This window comes from Capricornis sumatraensis, chromosome 7 (assembly GCF_032405125.1).
Source record: "Capricornis sumatraensis isolate serow.1 chromosome 7, serow.2, whole genome shotgun sequence".
Classification (NCBI taxonomy): Eukaryota; Metazoa; Chordata; class Mammalia; order Artiodactyla; family Bovidae; genus Capricornis; species Capricornis sumatraensis.
In genome coordinates this window covers 113,509,309-113,528,096 of record NC_091075.1, presented here as the reverse complement: position 1 = coordinate 113,528,096, position 18,788 = coordinate 113,509,309, and the positions used below count along the sequence as shown (strand labels likewise).

The 18,788-nt window shown below is 42.5% G+C and overlaps 1 protein-coding gene across 1 annotated transcript in view; it reads left to right on the top strand.

Annotated features, from left to right (window-relative positions):
• Nucleotides 1-18,788, top strand: part of PROM1 (prominin 1) — a 117,960-nt gene that overhangs the window by 49,369 nt on the left and 49,803 nt on the right. Inside the window, exons 3-6 of the mRNA XM_068975453.1 lie at nt 968-994; nt 3,740-3,945; nt 17,183-17,303; nt 18,171-18,234. Coding sequence (XP_068831554.1) covers nt 968-994; nt 3,740-3,945; nt 17,183-17,303; nt 18,171-18,234 — 418 coding nt within the window. The remainder of the gene's footprint in view (nt 1-967; nt 995-3,739; nt 3,946-17,182; nt 17,304-18,170; nt 18,235-18,788) is intronic.

The following is an 18,788-nucleotide window of genomic DNA, read 5'->3' as shown; positions in this document are numbered from 1 at the left end:
ACTTTGCCATGGATCGCTGACAATCCCCCATTTCTGGACCGCTGTTTAGGGATTGTTGGTCTTAGGCAATGTGGCTCCTTCTCTCTTCTCAACATTAGCTTCTCTGATTGTGATCTGGCACCTCTCATGAGACAGGTCCCGGACCAAGCACCTGGGAGAGACAGTGAGTGTGATGGTCATGGTCCTCGCCTTCCTGGAGCAGCAGGTTCCATGGTAGCCATCACTCCACACGATGGAAGGGCTGTGAAAGGGCAGGTGTAAGACCCACAGTAGCATGAAGGAAGAATGTACAGCCAACCCAGACGTGGTTATCAGGACAGACTTCCTGGAGGAAGCAACATCCACACTCAGACTTGAGTTTCCTCAGGAGAAGAGTGATGAGAATAATGTTCAAACAGAGGGGAGCTCTAAGTGAGGAAGGGAGAGAGAGCACAGTGCTTTCTAGGGACTCGAGCAGCCCAGAAGAAGGGCCCAGGAAGCTAGGAGTAAGTAAGGTAGGACCCCGTGGGGGAGTTTGAAGTAAACATGGTGGGACCCCATGGAATGCTGCTAAGCAAGAGGATGACATCACCGGATTGTTGTTTCAGAAAGGATACCTGGAAGGTGGAGCCTTGGGTTCTGGGGTTTAGGCAGCCCCGGACTCGGTTTTATGGGGACCCTGTGGTCAGTGTGTTAAGCATTTGTAACTTTCCCTCTAATTCCTGGGTCCATAACTGATTAGCACACTGATGAAGAGCCTTTCAAGAAACCCAGCTGTAAATTCAAGTGGGAGCCCTAGAACTCGACTCTCCCCGAAACACTGTTTCTCTCATAAATGCTCCTTGATATGTCCTTGTCTCTCTTGGTTCTCTCTGTGCGGGATGTTAATATTCTCAGTGGCGGTTAATCGCTTCAGTAACGTTTTCTGTTTTCTTGATGCATGCTGCCTGTGCTTGCACAAACTCTGCGACGGCTCTGCCTTCCTCAGCCAGAAAACGTAGTCTTGACTCTGAAGGTAACACCCTCGCCTGCTGTTTCACATTGCTCTGTGTAAAGCCCGCCGTGGCGCTTTTGCCGAAACTCCCAGTTCCCTGGCCTCTCCACTGTGATGGTTTTTGTTTCCTTTTTGTTTTTGCCTTTGTCTGCATCTTCTCTTATCAGCTCCAGTAGTCCAGGAAATAACAAACCATCTTAGCAAGCCTAAAATCTTGATCTTTTCAATGCAACCCACAAAGCCCTCCCGAAATCTTGGTGTATCAGGACAATACTCAGGTCCTTGCTGGATCTTGGCCAGACTTCAGTCTAGATGTGAACTCTGGAAATGACATATCTTGTTCCAGATATTGTTCAACCCAGTATTTAGTCCTCCCTGGTGACTCAGATGGTAAAGAATCCACCTACAATGCTGGGTTCAATTTGTGGATTGGGAAGATCCCCTGGAGAAGAGAATGACTACCCACTCCAGTATTCTTCCCTGGAGAATCCCAAAGACGGAGGAGCCTGGTGGGCTACAGTCCCTGGGGTCGCAAAGAGTTGGATACTACTGAGCAACTTTTGCTTCACTTCACTTCATTGGAAAGCTTATATACAAAATATAAAGGTCTTATCTGAAACTTAAGATAGCACATCTAAGACATTTCAGTACACCTTCTTTCCTGGATTTGGGGTTCTCTGTCTCCTAGGATTCAGAAAGGATTTTAAATTCCTTTTGAAGTAGTAACAATTTTTAAAAATAGTTACAATTTAGAATACTTGCTGAGAAATGATAGCAGCAGAAGTAAGAGTTTGGTGTGTCTAGAGCTGGTTTTTCAATTGGCCAGTGATGTGAGTCCTCAAGGGAGGGTTATACACCAGCAAATAATGGCTCTTCATGGCCCTAACACCCGGCTTATTTTAAGGCGTGTGTTTGATGAATGCATCAAAAATGCACTGCTTTTGCTTTTTATCCTTTTAACCTTACAGGATAGAGGATATCTAATTATATGGAATTCGATGCTATTCAAGTGCCGTGCACACCTGGTTTAATGCTCACAATGCGTATCTGCCCACAGAGTTAGCTAATATTGGTTGAACATTCGCTGTGTGCTGGGCACTTTGCTAGTTGTTTGCACACTAGCACGTTTAATTATCTGTCCCTCTCAATCTGCTGATGACGTTAATCCTAAAGTAACATTTCCTGCTCCAGAGAATTAAAAGCCACCTCTGCTGGGATTCAGAGCAGGTTCTGAGACTCCCAGCGTCAGTGCTGAATCACAGGGACGTCACATTTGCTCATAGGAACGAGACTTGGGTTTCAGTTTCCTTTGCTCTGCTTGGCTTCAGCATGTCTTGCTCTCTAGCTGCTCTGGTAGTTGCAAACCACCAACCTGGAGCTTTTCTGCATTCTTTCACCATGTCTTCCTTTATGTAGGTATGAGTAGCTTGAGGATTGGAGGACTGGAATGAGAACAAGTGTTATCCTCCTGGTGCGTTAATTTTTACTTAGCTGGAATAAAGCCGGCCGTGCTTATGAAATCAGGTTTTGGTCACGTGATTGTGTCTAGAAATTGGGCTCGTTAGGAACCTAGGGACATGTGAGATGAGGGCTGCCGCGCCCCATCGCACTGGCCTGAAAGGGGCACTTACGGAGTGTCTGCTCTTGCCAGGTACTCTCCTTGGCACCTTATCGCTAACTGTATATGCTCTACAATGTTCATGACGACCTTACAAGGTATGTGTTTTTATTCCCAGTACCTGGGTGAGAAAACTAACATGTTTGATTTAGAAAGGCTGAGCCCTTTTCCCCTAAATTTAGGAATATTCCGGATTCTTCTATAGTGATGAATTTGTCGTTAATTGATCCTATCCAAACTACTGTGACTCCTGAATAACTACTGCTGGTTCTATCTTTCTGGTGAAAAACACCCTTGGTATGTGTGTGTTTAGTCGCTCAGTCGTGTCTGGCTCTTTGCGATCCCATGGACGGTAGCCTTGCCAGGCTTGTCTGTCCAAGGGACTTTTCCCAACAAGAATACTGGAGTGAGTTGCCATGTCCTCCTCCAGGGGACTGACCTTCCCACCCAGGGACGGAGCAGTGTCTCCTGCACCTCCTGCATTGCAGGCAGATTCTTGTCTGCTGAGCCACCGGGGCTTATTCATTATGCAAGGAGTTCTGGCAAAATGTATCATGCCATTTAAAAACAAATAAAGTACCTTTGAAAGTGAAAGTGGAAATATTAATCCCTCAGTCATATCCGGCTCTTTGGGGTTGAAATTAAACCATTTGCAACTTGCCTTTGCATTTGGATATTTTCCTGGAAGTTGAAAGAAGGTCTTTTCCAGAACTGACTCACTAGAAAAGACCCTGATGCTAGGAAACATTGAAGGCAGGAGGAGAGGGGAACCGACAGAGGGTGAGATGGCTGGATGGCATCACCAACTCAATGGACATGAGTTTGAGTAAAGTCCCGGAGTTGGCAATGGACAGGGAAGCCTGGTGTGCTGCAGTCCATGGGGTCGCAAAGAGTCCAACACGACTGAGCAACTGGACTGACTGACTGAAAGAAGGTAGCAACTGCTTGATCCCATGTTCTGACAACTCAAATCTCTGCATCCTTTGTTTCAGGAAGGGTCTTCAAAATGGACACACACACACACACACACCCCTGAAAGTTTAACCCACGATGGCAGATAGGTCAAAAAGCATGAAATGTGTTCACTGTGGTGTGTTCTCTGTGTAACTGGTGTCACAGTTTGTGCTGTTTCCTTTGTTTGACTGCAGATCATCTACTATGAGATCGGGATCATTGTCTGCGCTGCCCTGGGATTGCTGTTTGTCGTTCTGATGCCTCTGGTGGGCTTTTTCTTTTGTCTGTGTCGTTGCTGTAACAAATGTGGTGGAGAAATGCACCAGCGACAGAAGAGAAGTGGTCCCTTCCTCAAGAAATACTATACAATCTCCCTCCTGGTGATCTGTGTGTTCATAAGGCAAGTAGAACCTTGGACCAACAGCTGAGTGGGTCTGAGGCTGATGAGCAATACTTGTGTTTAACTGTTAAGCACATGAGCTTGAAACAACAAGAGAATACAGAAACAGAAAAAAAAACAGAAAAGAGAGAGCAAAGATGTTTGTCCCGTGCATCACTCTAAACAGAAGTTGGCCCTGTCATTGGGCTGCTGTATTTTAGGTGATAAGCCAACCTCGTGATATTTGTTTCATCTTGAAGACATCTGAATAAATTCTGGGCCTGCAGAAAGCATTCGCCTTCCAGGACAGCACCTCCTTCCTCTTAAATAGCTCTCTCGAGACAGGGACCATGGGGGATGGCAGAGCAAGCATTTACTAGCTGATCTTTATGTCCCAGGGGATCTTTTTTAAAAAAGTTAGTTTTTGTTTTTTTTAATTGAAGATCAGTTGATTTACAGTATGTATGTTACTTTCAGATGTATAGCATAGTGATTCAGTTATATGTATATATGTATGTGTCCATATATATTATTCCTTTTCAGATTCTTTTCTTTAAACATCATTACAAAATATTGAGTATAATACTTTGCACCCTACAGATGGGTAGCATCCTTTAATTGGGAGACTTAGAATATTGTTGGATGGAATTAGCTTCCTAATCGTATAACCAGTTTTCTTGATTTTTACAATTATGCTGGAACCCTGTCTTCCTTTTTTTTTTTTTTTTAAAGTTTGTTCAATGTAGATTCTTATTGTGAGAAAGAAATCTGTTCATTATACCTCTTTCTCCATTGAAAATGATAATTACGCTTGCAGTCACAGCTTCTTGAGAGAATGATCTTCAAACCTGTGACTCAGAGTAAGGAATGAATGTGTGGACATGGGGCTGGGCTTGGGATGAACAGGGAGGTTGAGACTGGCATACGTGCACTGCCACGTGTGAAACAGTGGAAACCTGCTGGACAGCACAGAGAGCCCAGCTCGGTGCTCTGTGATGGCCGAGAGCGTTAGGGTGCGTGTTGGGGGTGGGACGGAGGGCCTGGAGGGAGGGGAGACGTGTATACACATGGCCGATTCCACTTCATCGTATGGCAGAAACTAACATGACATTGTGAAACAACTATACCCCAGTTTAATAAAACATAGCGGAGCCTGGTAGGCTGCCGTCTGTGGGGTCGCACAGAGTCGGACACGACTGAAGTGACTTAGCAGCAGCAGCAGCATCAAGACCATTACTAAGTTAAAAATAAATGACACATACATAAATCTAGAAATCTAGCTCCTTCAGGGACTTCTCTGGTGATCCAGTGGCTAAGACTCCGTGCTTCCAGTGAAGGGGTTGTGGGTTCGATGCCTGGTTGGGGAACTTAAGATCCCACATGCTGTGCGTGCAGTGTGGCCAAAAAATAAATAAATAAAATTCAATAAACTAAAAAAAAAAAAAAAATCTAGCTCCTATAGTGTAGCATGCTCTCTAAACACTTCGTTCAGTGTTTCGCATGGTAATCTGCAGGCAGTGCCCGTGCCCTAGTGATGCATTACCCAGTTACAGAATGTGCGTATTTCTGGTTCTGTCTGTGTTCTTCCTTTTGGAAATAATATGGAACCCTCTCTTGAAGCCTGGAGCACACTTCATGATTTAGGATGTTTCTCCGGCAGCCCCTGCTGCCACCAGAAGTTGTCAGTGGACTGACGGATCCTAAGGACACTGCTTTTAAGATGAGGACAGGTGTTGCTGTTGTGTAGTAGCTAATTTGTGTCCGACTCTTTTGTGACCCCATGGATTGTAGACCTCCAGGCTCCTCTGTCCATGGGGTTTCTTGAGCCCAAAACAGATCCCTCCAAGAGGAGTGTGCTTCATGATCTTGGCACCCTGGTGGTGATATTTGGCAATGGCAACCCACTCCAGTACTCTTGCCTGGAGGATCCCAGGGGTGGGGGAGCCTGGGGTGGGGGGTCACACAGAGTCGGACACGACTGAAGCAGCTTAGCAACAGCAGCAGCAGCCACATTCCGTCATCCATTCAACAAGCATGTCATATCCAGAAATAGTGCCTATGACATGAGTGATGCTGAGTTTCAAGGAGTCCCAGAGATAGTGAGGAGTGGCGAGTCACATCCTCCTGGATGTGTCTGCAGGCATCACAGTTGCTTGATAGCCGTGAGAAAGATTTTTCAAGTTTCGCTAAAGAACTGATATTGGGCAATTTAAGCAGAAAACAGACATTAAGTAAAACAATTTAAAGTTCCAAAGTTCTGGCTGCAAACCAAAGAAGAAACGTTCTTTAAGTGTGGCCATCAGTAGAGTCATGGAGAGAGGTACTATTTGGGGAACTACAGTTCCCCAGCTAATTTCGTGCACCTTGGTTTGACAACCAGGGAGTTTGTGTGTGCGTTTTGTCTGCAAGGCAGGGTTGTGGGTTCCTCTCTCCCTCTTTCCTGTTTCCCTGTGTGTCTGTGTCTCCGTCGCTTGGTTTGTAATTTGAATCTGACTGCTTTTGCACTGAATTCTGAAAGGCAGCTTGAGGTTGGGGTGATGGTAATCCCAGATGTCCCCAGTCTCTCTGCTTTGTGTTTAAAGTATTTTCAGGAATGGACAGACCCAAGAGCTGGGGGCGTAGCTACCAGAGGAGCGTCAGTTACAGCCCAAGACAAGTCAGACCATGTGCATTTCCTTGGAGCCTGAAACTTACACCCTTCATTCCCTGGGAGTCCTGAACTGTGCTCCCTCCTCCTCTCTGCACAGCCCTGGGCATCAAAGATGAGGCTCAGGTGACAAAGGGTCTTTTGAAAATACTTGTCCTTGAGGTTTCTTGTTAGAATGATTACTTAATAATTTTTTACTTCACATGCATTGTAAAGATGTATAAATGTTAAAGCTTCAGTGTCAGCAATAAGCTTGGCTTTTACTTTATATAAAATGAATGCTATATAAATTTTTTTATTCTTGAGAACTCAGACTCATCAAACACATTTAGGTGAGTTTTTTTTTTTCCTTGAGTATATTTTAGTTTAGAAAATAATTTGAAAAAATACATCTGTGATTCTATAATCTGCTATACATTGAGTGAAGACATTTTCCCCACTCAAGTAAAACTTATAATTGAATATCATAATTTTAAATTCAATATAGTTAAACCAGAGTGGATCCACTCTTTGAGGCTGTGACAAATTTTAAACTAATTTATTTCACATAATACATTGAATTTATATACAAATTATAAATAGGTCAAAATAAGGGGAGTATTGAGATTGTTTTGTTTACTTTAAATTCAGACCAGAAGCTTAAACTTCTTTACTTTGAATTTTAAAAATTTAAATAGTGATTTTTAAGTCGTCCATTTAGAACCCCTACTTGTTTGTAAGTTTCTTCAACATCATGAGTTGTTTTAAATGTTTACAAGTACTCAAAACTAGCCAAGAAGATTAAACACCAGAGGAAAACAGAAATATCCATACTATGACTAGATAAGGAGGAGAAACGAGGTCCACAAGATCAGAAGATTAGATGAAATAAGAGAAGAAGCAGTGTCCAAAAATCAGAAGGGAGAAGGAGAAAGAAAAAGAGGTGTTAGCATATGCTTCCAAGGACCTCAGAGGAGATTGAATGCCACTCGTATTTAATCTTTGTATATGATTTTTTTTTTTTTAAGTCCTTTCAGAAACCCAGAGCAGTCCACTTGCCTTTTACCAGGTTCAGTCCGATTTTGTGGTTCTATACCAAGTGTTACATTCAAAAAGAAGCTGGTTTTTCTTTTTTTTTTTTTTTTTTTTAGTTTTATTTATTTATTTATTTATTTTTTTTTATTAAATTTTAAAATCTTTAATTCTTACATGTGTTCCCAAACATGAAACCCCCTCCCACCTCCCTCCCCATAACATCTCTGTGGGTGATCCCCATGCACCAGCCCCAATCATGCTGTATCCTGCGTCAGACATAGACTGGCGATTCAATTCTTACATGATAGTATACATGATAGAATGCCATTCTCCCCAATCATCCCGCCCTCTCCCTCTCTCTCTGAGTCCAAAAGTCCGTTATACACAGCTGTGTCTTTTTTCCTGTCTTGCATACAGGGTCGTCATTGCCATCTTTCTAAATTCCATATATATGTGTTAGTATACTGTATTGGTGTTTTTCTTTCTGGCTTACTTCACTCTGTATAATCGGCTCCAGTTTCATCCATCTCATCAGAACTGATTCAAATGAATTCTTTTTAACGGCTGAGTAATACTCCATCGTGTATATGTACCAAAGCTTCCTTATCCATTCATCTGCTGATGGACATCTAGGTTGTTTCCATGTCCTGGCTATTATAAACAGTGCTGCGATGAACATTGGGGTACATGTGTCTCTTTCACTTCTGGTTTCCTCGGTGTGTATACCCAGCAGTGGGATTGCTGGGTCATAAGGTAGTTCTATTTGCAATTTTTTAAGGAATCTCCACACTGTTCTCCATAGTGGCTGTACTAGTTTGCATTCCCACCAACAGTGTAGGAGGGTTCCCTTTTCTCCACACCCTCTCCAGCATTTGTTGCTTGCAGATTTTTGGATCGCAGCCATTCTGACTGGTGTGAAGTGGTACCTCATTGTGGTTTTGATTTGCATTTCTCTGATAATGAGTGATGTTGAGCATCTTTTCATGTGTTTGTTAGCCATCCGTATGTCTTCTTTGGAGAAATGTCTATTTAGTTCTTTGGCCCATTTTTTGATTGGGTCGTTTATTTTTCTGGAATTGAGCTGCATAAGTTGCTTGTATATTTTTGAGATTAGTTGTTTGTCAGTTGCTTCATTTGCTATTATTTTCTCCCATTCAGAAGGCTGTCTTTTCACCTTGCTTATAGTTTCCTTTGTTGTGCAGAAGCTTTTAATTTTAATTAGATCCCATTTGTTTATTTTTGCTTTTATTTCCAGAATTCTGGGAGGTGGATCATAGAGGATCCTGCTGTGATTTATGTCTGAGAGTGTTTTGCCTATATTCTCCTCTAGGAGTTTTATAGTTTCTGGTCTTACATTTAGATCTTTAATCCATTTTGAGTTTATTTTTGTGTGCGGTGTTAGAAAGTGATCTAGTTTCATTCTTTTACAAGTGGTTGACCAGTTTTCCCAGCACCCCTTGTTAAAGAGATTGTCTTTACTCCATTGTATATTCTTGCCTCCTTTGTCAAAGAATCCAAATTGGAAAAGAAGAAGTAAAACTCTCACTGTTTGCAGATGACATGATCCTCTACATGGAAAACCCTAAAGACTCCACCAGAAAATTACTAGAGCTCATCAATGAATATAGTAAAGTTGCAGGATATAAAATCAACACACAGAAATCCCTTGCATTCCTATACACTAATAATGAGAAAGTAGAAAAAGAAATTAAGGAAACAATTCCATTCACCATTGCAACAAAAAGAATAAAATACTTAGGAATATATCTACCCAAAGAAACTAAAGACCTATATATAGAAAACTATAAAACACTGATGAAAGAAATCAAAGAGGACACTAATAGATGGAGAAATATACCATGTTCATGGATTGGAAGAATCAATATAGTGAAAATGAGTATACTACCCAAAGCAATTTACAAATTCAATGCAATCCCTATCAAGCTACCAGCCATATTTTTCACAGAACTAGAACAAATAATTTCAAGATTTGTATGGAAATACAAAAAACCTCGAATAGCCAAAGCAATCTTGAGAAAGAAGAATGGAACTGGAGGAATCAACTTGCCTGACTTCAGGCTCTACTACAAAGCCACAGTCATCAAAACAGTATGGTACTGGCACAAAGACAGACATATAGATCAATGGAACAAAATAGAAAGCCCAGAGATAAATCCACACACATATGGACACCTTATCTTTGACAAAGGAGGCAAGAATATACAATGAAGCTGGTTTTTCAATGTCTTGGTTTTTTTAAATACATCCTATTTTGCAAAAAATTTTAAAATCTTTTCTTTCTGATTGAGAAAGGCATAGGTATCAAGGAGAAAGATCCCCTGGTATATGTGGAATGTATGTGGTCATGCTCTTTCTCCTTCTGAGCTTTTCCCAAGGCAGCTGTGGAATGTTCGAATTCCACAGACGCTGATGTACGTTTATGTAAGTCTGTTTGACCATCGGCAGTAGATTGCGTCGCTGTGTCTTACGGTGGACTCTTTAAGCAGATGTGTCTTGCTCCAGAAAAAAAAAAACAGGTTTTCTCTCCTTTCTTTCCTCTGCATTTATCATCACTGGATTTTTCAGAATTTCAAAAAGGTTGTAAGCAACAGCAAAAAGGACAGCTGTGCTTTTACGTCTCCAGCATGCGGCCGTTGCTAAGTGTACCAGTACAATGTCAGCTTTTGCCAGTTACTGTGGTGAAAACTGAATCCCAGACATTTTCAGGAAGGTGGCTCTTTTCAAAGTTCATTTTTGTTGTTGGTCTTAGGATGTGATGTCAATTCCGGGTTTGGAGGCCACAAACTTCTAGAAAAGAAATAGAGCTAGCATGCCTGGAAATTCATGAGACTTTTTAATGAGAGGCTATTTATTTAAAATTGAAACTGAAATTGAAAAGTTATCTTTAAAAAGTAAGAGATCAGTCACAAACTTAAAGCATTTATTTGGCTCTTATTGGTGAACTTCATTGTCAGTAGAAATTGGTAGAAAAAATTGCAACCCATACTAAAGGTTTAGAAACTCTAAAAACTTTTAAACATCTACTTTTAAGTGTATATGAGAGAAAAGTAGTCTGTCCGTGTAAAATATAGAAAGTGTCATGTTAATACAAAATAAATGCCCATCTTCTGCTAAAAACTTCAAGAGATTTTGTTGTACAAACGAAAAGTATGTGTTTTCGATAGCTTAAAGCCTCTTTTCGTGTCACTGCCAGAGAACTATTAGTCGTTTGGCTATCATTTGATTGAAATTTTATTCCCTTTATTTTATTGGCTATCATTTTATTGAATTTCCCTCATTATCTTTATATCCTAAGAGTTGACTGAAGGTGACAGTGTTAGCCATTCAGTCATGTCTGACTCTTTGCGACCCCATGGATTTGTAGATGCCAGGCTCATCTGTCCATGGAATTTAATTTCCCAGGCAAGAGTACTGGAGTGGATTGCCATTCTGTTCTCCAGGGGATATTCCCAACCCTGGGATCAAACCCGGATCTCCTGCATTGCAGGCAGATTCTTTACCACCTGAGCCACTAAGGAAGGCCAATAGTTGACTGCTAGTCATTAAAAAAAAACATATTAATTCTTGTGATTTTTTTTTCCCAAAAGAACATTGAATAATAAGGAATGCCTAAACCAACAGTCCCCCCACAAATGTAACTTTTAAATTCTCTTGTTGTTTATTCCTAAGTTGTGTCCAACTCTTTTGAGACCCCATATACTGTAGCCCTCCAGGCCCCTCTGTCCATGGGATTTTCCAGGCAGACATACTGGGGTCAGTTGCCATTTCTTTCTCCACGGGGTCTTCCTGACCCAAGGATCTAACTCTCCTCTCTTGCTTGGCAGGCAGTTTCTTTACCACTGAGCCACCAGGGGAGCCCCCTTAATTTGCTGTGCTGTGCTCAGTCACTCAGTCATGTCCAGCTCTTTGTGCCCCCATGGACTGTAGCCTGCCAGGTCCCTCTGTCCAAGGGGACTCTCCAGGCAAGAATGCTGGAGTGGTTTGCCCAGGGATCAAACCCAGATCTCCTGCATTGCAGGCAGATTCTTTACCATCTGAGCCACCAGGGAAGCCCAAGAATACAGGAGTGGGTAGCCTATCCCTTCTCCAGGGGATCTTCCTGACCTAGGAATCGAACTGGGGTCTCCCACTTTGCACGTGATTCTTTTCCAGCTGAGCTACCAGGGAAGCCCTCTTAATTCTCTATTTCTATTTGAATAAGAGTTATATATTGGTTTGTGTAGTATTCAGAATTTTTTTCTTTGATTTGCTGGTAGTATTTAAAAATGGGAAAATTTTTTAAAATAGAAAATTTTATTTAGATTCCCAGATTTTTGTGAATAATTGGAAGATCTGGCAACTCTGGTCTTCTTCCATCAAGGCAACACTTACCGGAGGCACAGAGAATCTCTGCTATCACCACCTCTGATTGTCCAGCTCCCCCAATCCAGCCCACACACTTTGCCCTTCATGCTTTGTGCCTGCCTGCATAGGCATTTGAATTTGCCATCTTTAATTTAAATATAAAATTTGCAGTGAGTTGTGAGTATGAAAATCAGCTTTGAAAGTTGGCTGGATTCTATCCCAGAATTCTGTTTAGTACAGTTTTTGAAAAATGATCCATGGCTTTCATCTTAATTAGATTCATAACTGAGTATCAGAAATGTGTCCTTAAATATGTTGCATTGAAAGTCAGCTGTTTTATTGCAATGCCGTGTTTCCTGATTTATGTTTGGAGTGAAGGCATTTATCCAGTAAAGGGATAGTTTCTGCCTGGGACACTCTGAACCTATGGCTAATCTTCTAAATGGACCAGAGGAAACAAAACCCAGTCCTTAAATCCATCTGCACTGAGTACCCACCTTGGACACAAGACCCTGCGTTACCCAAGGTTAGCCAAGAAGCAGTTCCCACCTCTTTTTAGGGCAGTTCAGCACAGGTGGAAATAAGGCAGAAGAGAGTTTTGAAGTGAGAAAAACCTGTCAGAACTTCAGGGTGAGCCTTCTGGGAGTTCAAGGCAAGGCATTCTCATACCCAGGGGATTCAGGGAAAAGTTAACAACAAAACTGTTAGTTTGTAACCATCCAACAGAAGGTTCAAAGTGGTCCATCCTAAAGGAAATCAGTCCTGAATATTCATCGCAAGGACTGATGCTGAAGCTGAAATTCCAGTACTTTGGCCAATACTGATGGGAAGAACTGACTCACTGGAAAAGACCCTGATGCTGGGAAAGATTGAAGGCAGGAGGAGAAGGGGACGACAGAGGATGAGATGGTTGGATGGCATCACTGACTCGATGGACATGAGCTTGAGCAAGCTCCGGGAGTTGGTGATGGACAGGGAAGCCTGGCGTGCTGCAGTCCATGTGGTCACAAAGAGTCGGACACGACTGAGCCACTGAACTGACTGACTGGGAGATTGGGTGTAACAGATCATCCAGCCTGGACTTGCACTTGCTGCTTGTTTCCCGAGTGCGCTTTGACTTACGTGAAACATGGGTCTGGAGAATGATGAATGGCAGCTGACGTGGACGTAATGGGGAAGAGTAAGGGCCTCCCTTTGTGAAGTCCTCTGGTGGGTGGGGCTATCAGGTGGTGATCCTGACTTGCCATATAGAGGGGTGGAAGTCTGGCATGGTAAGAAAGGCTTCAGGAATATTACTGTAACTCAACTTTTTTTCTCTTCTGTTGACATTACTTCAAAGTTGCTGTTTTGGGCTGTTTGGCCTTATTTTGCATGAATACATCATTTATTAATAATGGCAATTGTTGGTGTTGGAGAAGGAAATGGCAGCCCACTCCAGTATTCTTGCCTGGAAAATTCCATGGACAGAGGAGCCTGGTGGGCCCCAGTCCATGAGGTTGCAAAGAGTTGGACATGCCTGAGCGACTGAGCATTATTGCTCTGGTGTAATTTCAGCATCATGAATACGAATGCCAACTTAAGACAGACGAAAATGGATTTGAACATGGTCCTCCAAGTGCCAGCGACTATTGTTAATTTCATTTTGAAAGATTATCATCAGCATGAATGCAAACGTAAAATCCTGGAGCCTTCATGGACACCCAGTACCTCTCTCCTTTGTCTCAGGAGCACTGGTCTGATGGCTTTTATAGTTTGTGATACCACCTGATGCTCACACAAGGAAAGGACTTTCGCAAGCTCACACAGTATGCGTTGTTGGCAGCTGTGGGACCAGACCCCACGTCTTGTGTTCCTGCTGCAGCGCAGTCTGCTGCACCTTGTCAGCCATGAGGAGCAGTGTCAGCATGCTCTTATAGACTGTTGGGGGGTTTAGTTTGGAAAGACCGATGCATCTATGTAAGATTGCTATGGGAAAGTATTTGTTGTTTTGAAAATTTTAATTTTTTAATCAAGTATAGTCTCTCAGTCGTGTCCAACTCTTTGCAACCCCATGGAATGTAGCCTACCAGGCTCCTCTCTCCATGGGATTCTCCAGGCAAGAGTACTGGAATGAGTCACCATTTCCTTCTCCAGGGGATCTTCCCAACCCAGGGATCGAATCCGGGTCTCCCGCATTCCAGGCAGATGCTTTAACCTCTGAGCCACCAGGGAAGCCCATAGTTGATTTATAGTATCATGTTCACTTCAGGTGTACATACAGCTGAGTGACTCAATTATACACACACACACATATATGTATGTATATATATACATATATATATACTTATACAGCTGAGTGACTCAATTATACATATACACACATATATGTATGTGTATATATACTATATATATACTTATACATATATATGTAGATATAAGTATATATACACATATGATGTCTATGTGTGTGTGAATATGTGTGTGTATATATATATGAAAGTTGCTCAGTCATGTCTGACTCTTTGCAACCCCGTAGACTGTAGCCTGCCAGACTCCTCTGTCCATAGAATTCTCTAGGCAGGAATACTGGAGTGGGTAGCCATTCCCTTCTTCTATATATATATATATATATATATGTGTGTGTGTGTGTGTGTGTGTGTGTGTATTTTAGATTCTTTTCCCATATAGGTTATGACAAGATACTAAGCTGCAGGAGTTGGTGATGGACTGGGAAGCCTGGCGTGCTGCAGTTCATGGGGTTGCAAAGAGTCGGACACGACTGAGCGACTGAACTGAACTGAACTGAAGCATAATTCCCTGTGTTATATAGCAGGTCCTTAGGTCCTTGTTGGTGATTTATTTGATATATAGTCCATGGGGTTGCTAAGAGTCAGGCACGACTGAGCGACTTCACTTTCATGCATTGGAGAAGGAAACGGCAACCCACTCCAGTATTCTTGCCTGGAGAATCCCAGGGACAGAGGAGCCTAGTGGGCTGCCGTCTATGGGTTTGCACAGAGTCGGATACGACTGAAGCGACTTAGCAGCAGCAGCGGCAGCAGCAGTGTGTATATGTTAATCCCAGCCTCCTAATTTACCACCCCTCTTCTTTGGTAATGGGACCAGCCTTACTTCTTGGAATGACTCATGACCAAAATGGGACAAATGATTACCCATTTATGCAGGACTGAGAGGTGTCCTGGGGACAGTTGAGGCTTGGTGCAAAAAAGACAGCTGGCCACCCTACTTGTTAAAATATTAACATATAATTCTTAAGATGCTGCTTTTGGTGAAGAAGCAGAAGTCTTCATATTCTGAATCATATTTTCCCTCAAAGTTTGCATATTATTTGCAAAACTTTTAGAAACATAGTTACACATTCTATTCTATGGTTACAAACGAACAGTTCATTACAAACTAACAATTTTGTTAACTTCTGCAGTGTGTATTATGTTTATGTAACTTCTTGCTGCCACCTAGTGGCTAAATCCAACAGGGCCTTGGGGATTAGCAGTTTTAAATGTAACATTTTAATGTTTAAAAGCTTTGACACAAAAACAAACCAGTTGGTCAAATTAATTTGTCAAGAGATTGTTAGTAATTAGTCAACATTAAGAGACCTTAAAATGATAAATGTATAAAATTAGGCATATATATAAATTTTAAGACATATATAAAAATGTATAAAATGTAGACATTTTGGGTGGCTCAAAAAATATGGTTTTTATTTTCATGTAAAGCAGCTTTCATGCCAGATGTCTTTCATGTAGTATGTGTATAAAAATATTTATTTACTTATTCATTATGTTTACCACCAGTTATGGTGTTCAGGCTCAGTAGTTGAGGCAGACGGATTTAGCTGCTGTATGGCATGTGGGATCTTAGTTCCCTGACCAGGAATCGAACTTGCGTCCCCTACACTGCAAGATGGACTGTTAACCCCTGGACCACCAGAGAAGTCCCTCATGCAGTGTTTTTGAAACTCTTTATTGAAGTACATCTTACATGGAGAAAAGTGTTCATTATCATAAGCGCACGTGTATGAGTTTCCATGAAGTCAACACACTTGATTACGTCATTACCAACCTCTCCCCCAAATATAACCACTGACTTTTAGTTTCATCATTTTGCTTGATTTTGTACTTCGCATAAAATGGAATGACATAAGATGTGTCCTGTTACGTGTAGCTTCTCATATAACATTTTAATGCTAAAGCAATTCATGTTTCTTTTCAACCTCGGCAATGCAGTTGTTAACAAAGACAAACTGGATTAGCCAGAACCATGGGAAAGCCCACGCCAGTCTTATGATTTTCGTATTTCTCCTGATGGTCTTCCTGAGGGAAGCAGTGGTATGTATGAGGTACCTGTGTGTGCGTGTGTGTGCGCGCGTGTACATGTGTGTGCACATGTGCTGCACGGAACCTGTATACATACAGTCGCATCTGTACAGAAGAGGGACTGTATTCCACACCCTGCCTTATAACCCGTGTGACTTCTGTTCTCTCAACATTGTTCTATTTATGAGATTCATACTTAACAGAACGATCTTTTAAAATTTATTTACTTTTAATCAGAGGACAATTGCTTTACAATATTGTGTTGGTTTCTGCCGTAATCAACATGAATCAGCCATAAGATACACAAGTCCCCTCCCTCTTGAGCTTTCCTCCTACCTCCCACCCCATCCTGCCTCTAGATGGTCTCAGAGAGCCAGGCTGGGCTCCCTGCATCATGCAGCAACTTCCCATTCGCTACGTGTTTTCCATAATGTAATGTATATGTTTCCATGCTGCTCTCTCCATCCGTCCCACCCTCGCCTCCCCCAGCTGTGTCCGGAAGTCTGTTCTCTATGTCTGAGTCTCTATTCCTGCCCTGCAAATAGGTTCATCAGTACCGTTCTTCTAGATTCCATATATATGTTTTTCTCTTTTTGATTTACTCCACCCTGTATAACAGGCTGTAGGTTCATCCACCTCACTGGGACTGACTCCAATTCAGAACAATGTGTCTTGAGCTGGATGTGCCTTCTCTGAGAGGACCGAGTCCGGTTCTGTGGTCCACAGGCGGTGGTGGGTGGGTTATGGGCTGGAGGCAGGAAGGCTGCGGCAGTGGAGGGGCGGGGCTTGTGAAGGGGTGGGGCTCTTAGGAAGACCATCTCCCTGCTCCTGGCTGCGGGGCTGTTCTGTGTCTGGTCACCCAGCCACGGTGGGCACAGTAAATGTGTCCTCTTCTCCATCCCCTTTCCTGCAGCATCGGGATCATCTACGGTTTTGCAGCAAATCAGTACATGAGGACTCGCGTGGAAGAGACTCGGAAATTGTCAGACAGTAACTTCAACGACCTGAAAACTCTCCTGAATGTGGTGCCAGGGGTAAGGACCACAACCTGTATTTCCCCTGACGCTTTGTGTTTGAAGCCTTTTGGAATTGCTGGTATATTTGGAATCACATTTGAACCTGCTGAAATCCACGTGTTATCTTTTAATTTTGTAGATAAAAGAATAAAGGCCTAGTGAGTGATTTTTTTTTTTTCAAGAGTACAAAGTCTCATTTCAGAATTAGTGCTCTTATTTCTGGAGAAGGAAATGGCAGCCCACTCCAGCATTCTTGCCTGGAGAATCCTGTGGACTAGGAGCCTGGTGGGCTGCTGTCCATGGGGTCCGCACAGAGTCAGACATGACTGAAGCGACTTAGCATGCATGCATGCATGCTCTTATTTCACTTCACTTTATTTTTTGTCTTTATTATGTTATTATAATAACATAATACTTATTATAGAAGTGCTTAAGCATTTTAAAGATCTCATGATTTCTTTAAAAAGTGGTATCTCTGGTGTCACTGTCCTTTCTTGGCAATATAATTGACCCCACATCGTTTGCTTGAAATTGCTCTGGTAATGACACCTGTTTTATAAACACTGATTTGCTAATATTTGTATGCATGTGTGTTCTCATTGGTCAGTCGTGTTCGACTCTTTGTGATCTCATGGACTGTAGCCTGCCAGACTTCTCTGTCCATGGGATTTCCCAGGCAAGGATACTGGAGTGGGTTGTTATTTCCTTCTCCAGGGGATCTTCCCATCCCAGGGATTGAACCCTCGTCTCTTGCCTTGGCAGGTGGATTCTTTACCACTGAGCCACCTGGGAGTCCTGCCTAATTTTCAGATGTTAAATCTCTTTTTATTGTGGCTTGGACCTCAACAGGAGTTTTCATGTAACCCCCTTTTTTTTTTTTTTAAGCAAATCGACTATATACTGGACCAGTTTACCCACCCTAAGGAGAAAGCATTTGACGATTTGGATAGTGAGTAACATTGAATGTTGCCTCAAATTTGGTTGGTTGTCTTGGCTAGAAAATGCTGTGGTCATTTCCCATAAAACATAGACCAAGAAACAAAGTATGCTGTTTCTCCAGTTTCTGCGTGAACACAGGGGAGAAACAGAACCGTTAATTCCCTGGTGTTACTGACAGTGCGTTGTTGGTGACTCAGACACTGAAACCTCGCATTTATTGTGAAAACACTCTTGCTTTCCTGCAGCCACGGCACTTCTGCTTCACTCCCCTCGTGAGAGAAGAAGTGGGTCTCTGTCACATCTGCCGTTAAAGACAGAGCGGGACCCAGAGGAGCTGTGGCTTCTGGAACAGAGGGGTGGGTGGTGCTGTTTCCAGAGTGCTCAGCTGTTAGCAACCAGGGCCTCTTTTGCCCTCAAGACATCCGGTAATGCCTGGAGGCAATTTCAATGTCCCGATCAGGTCGGGTCCCATTCATTGGTAGAGGCCAAGGATGTGGCTAAAAGTCCTACAAGGCAGCCCAGCAACAAAGAGGGATCCGCCTCCAGGTGTCGCTAGAGCCAGGA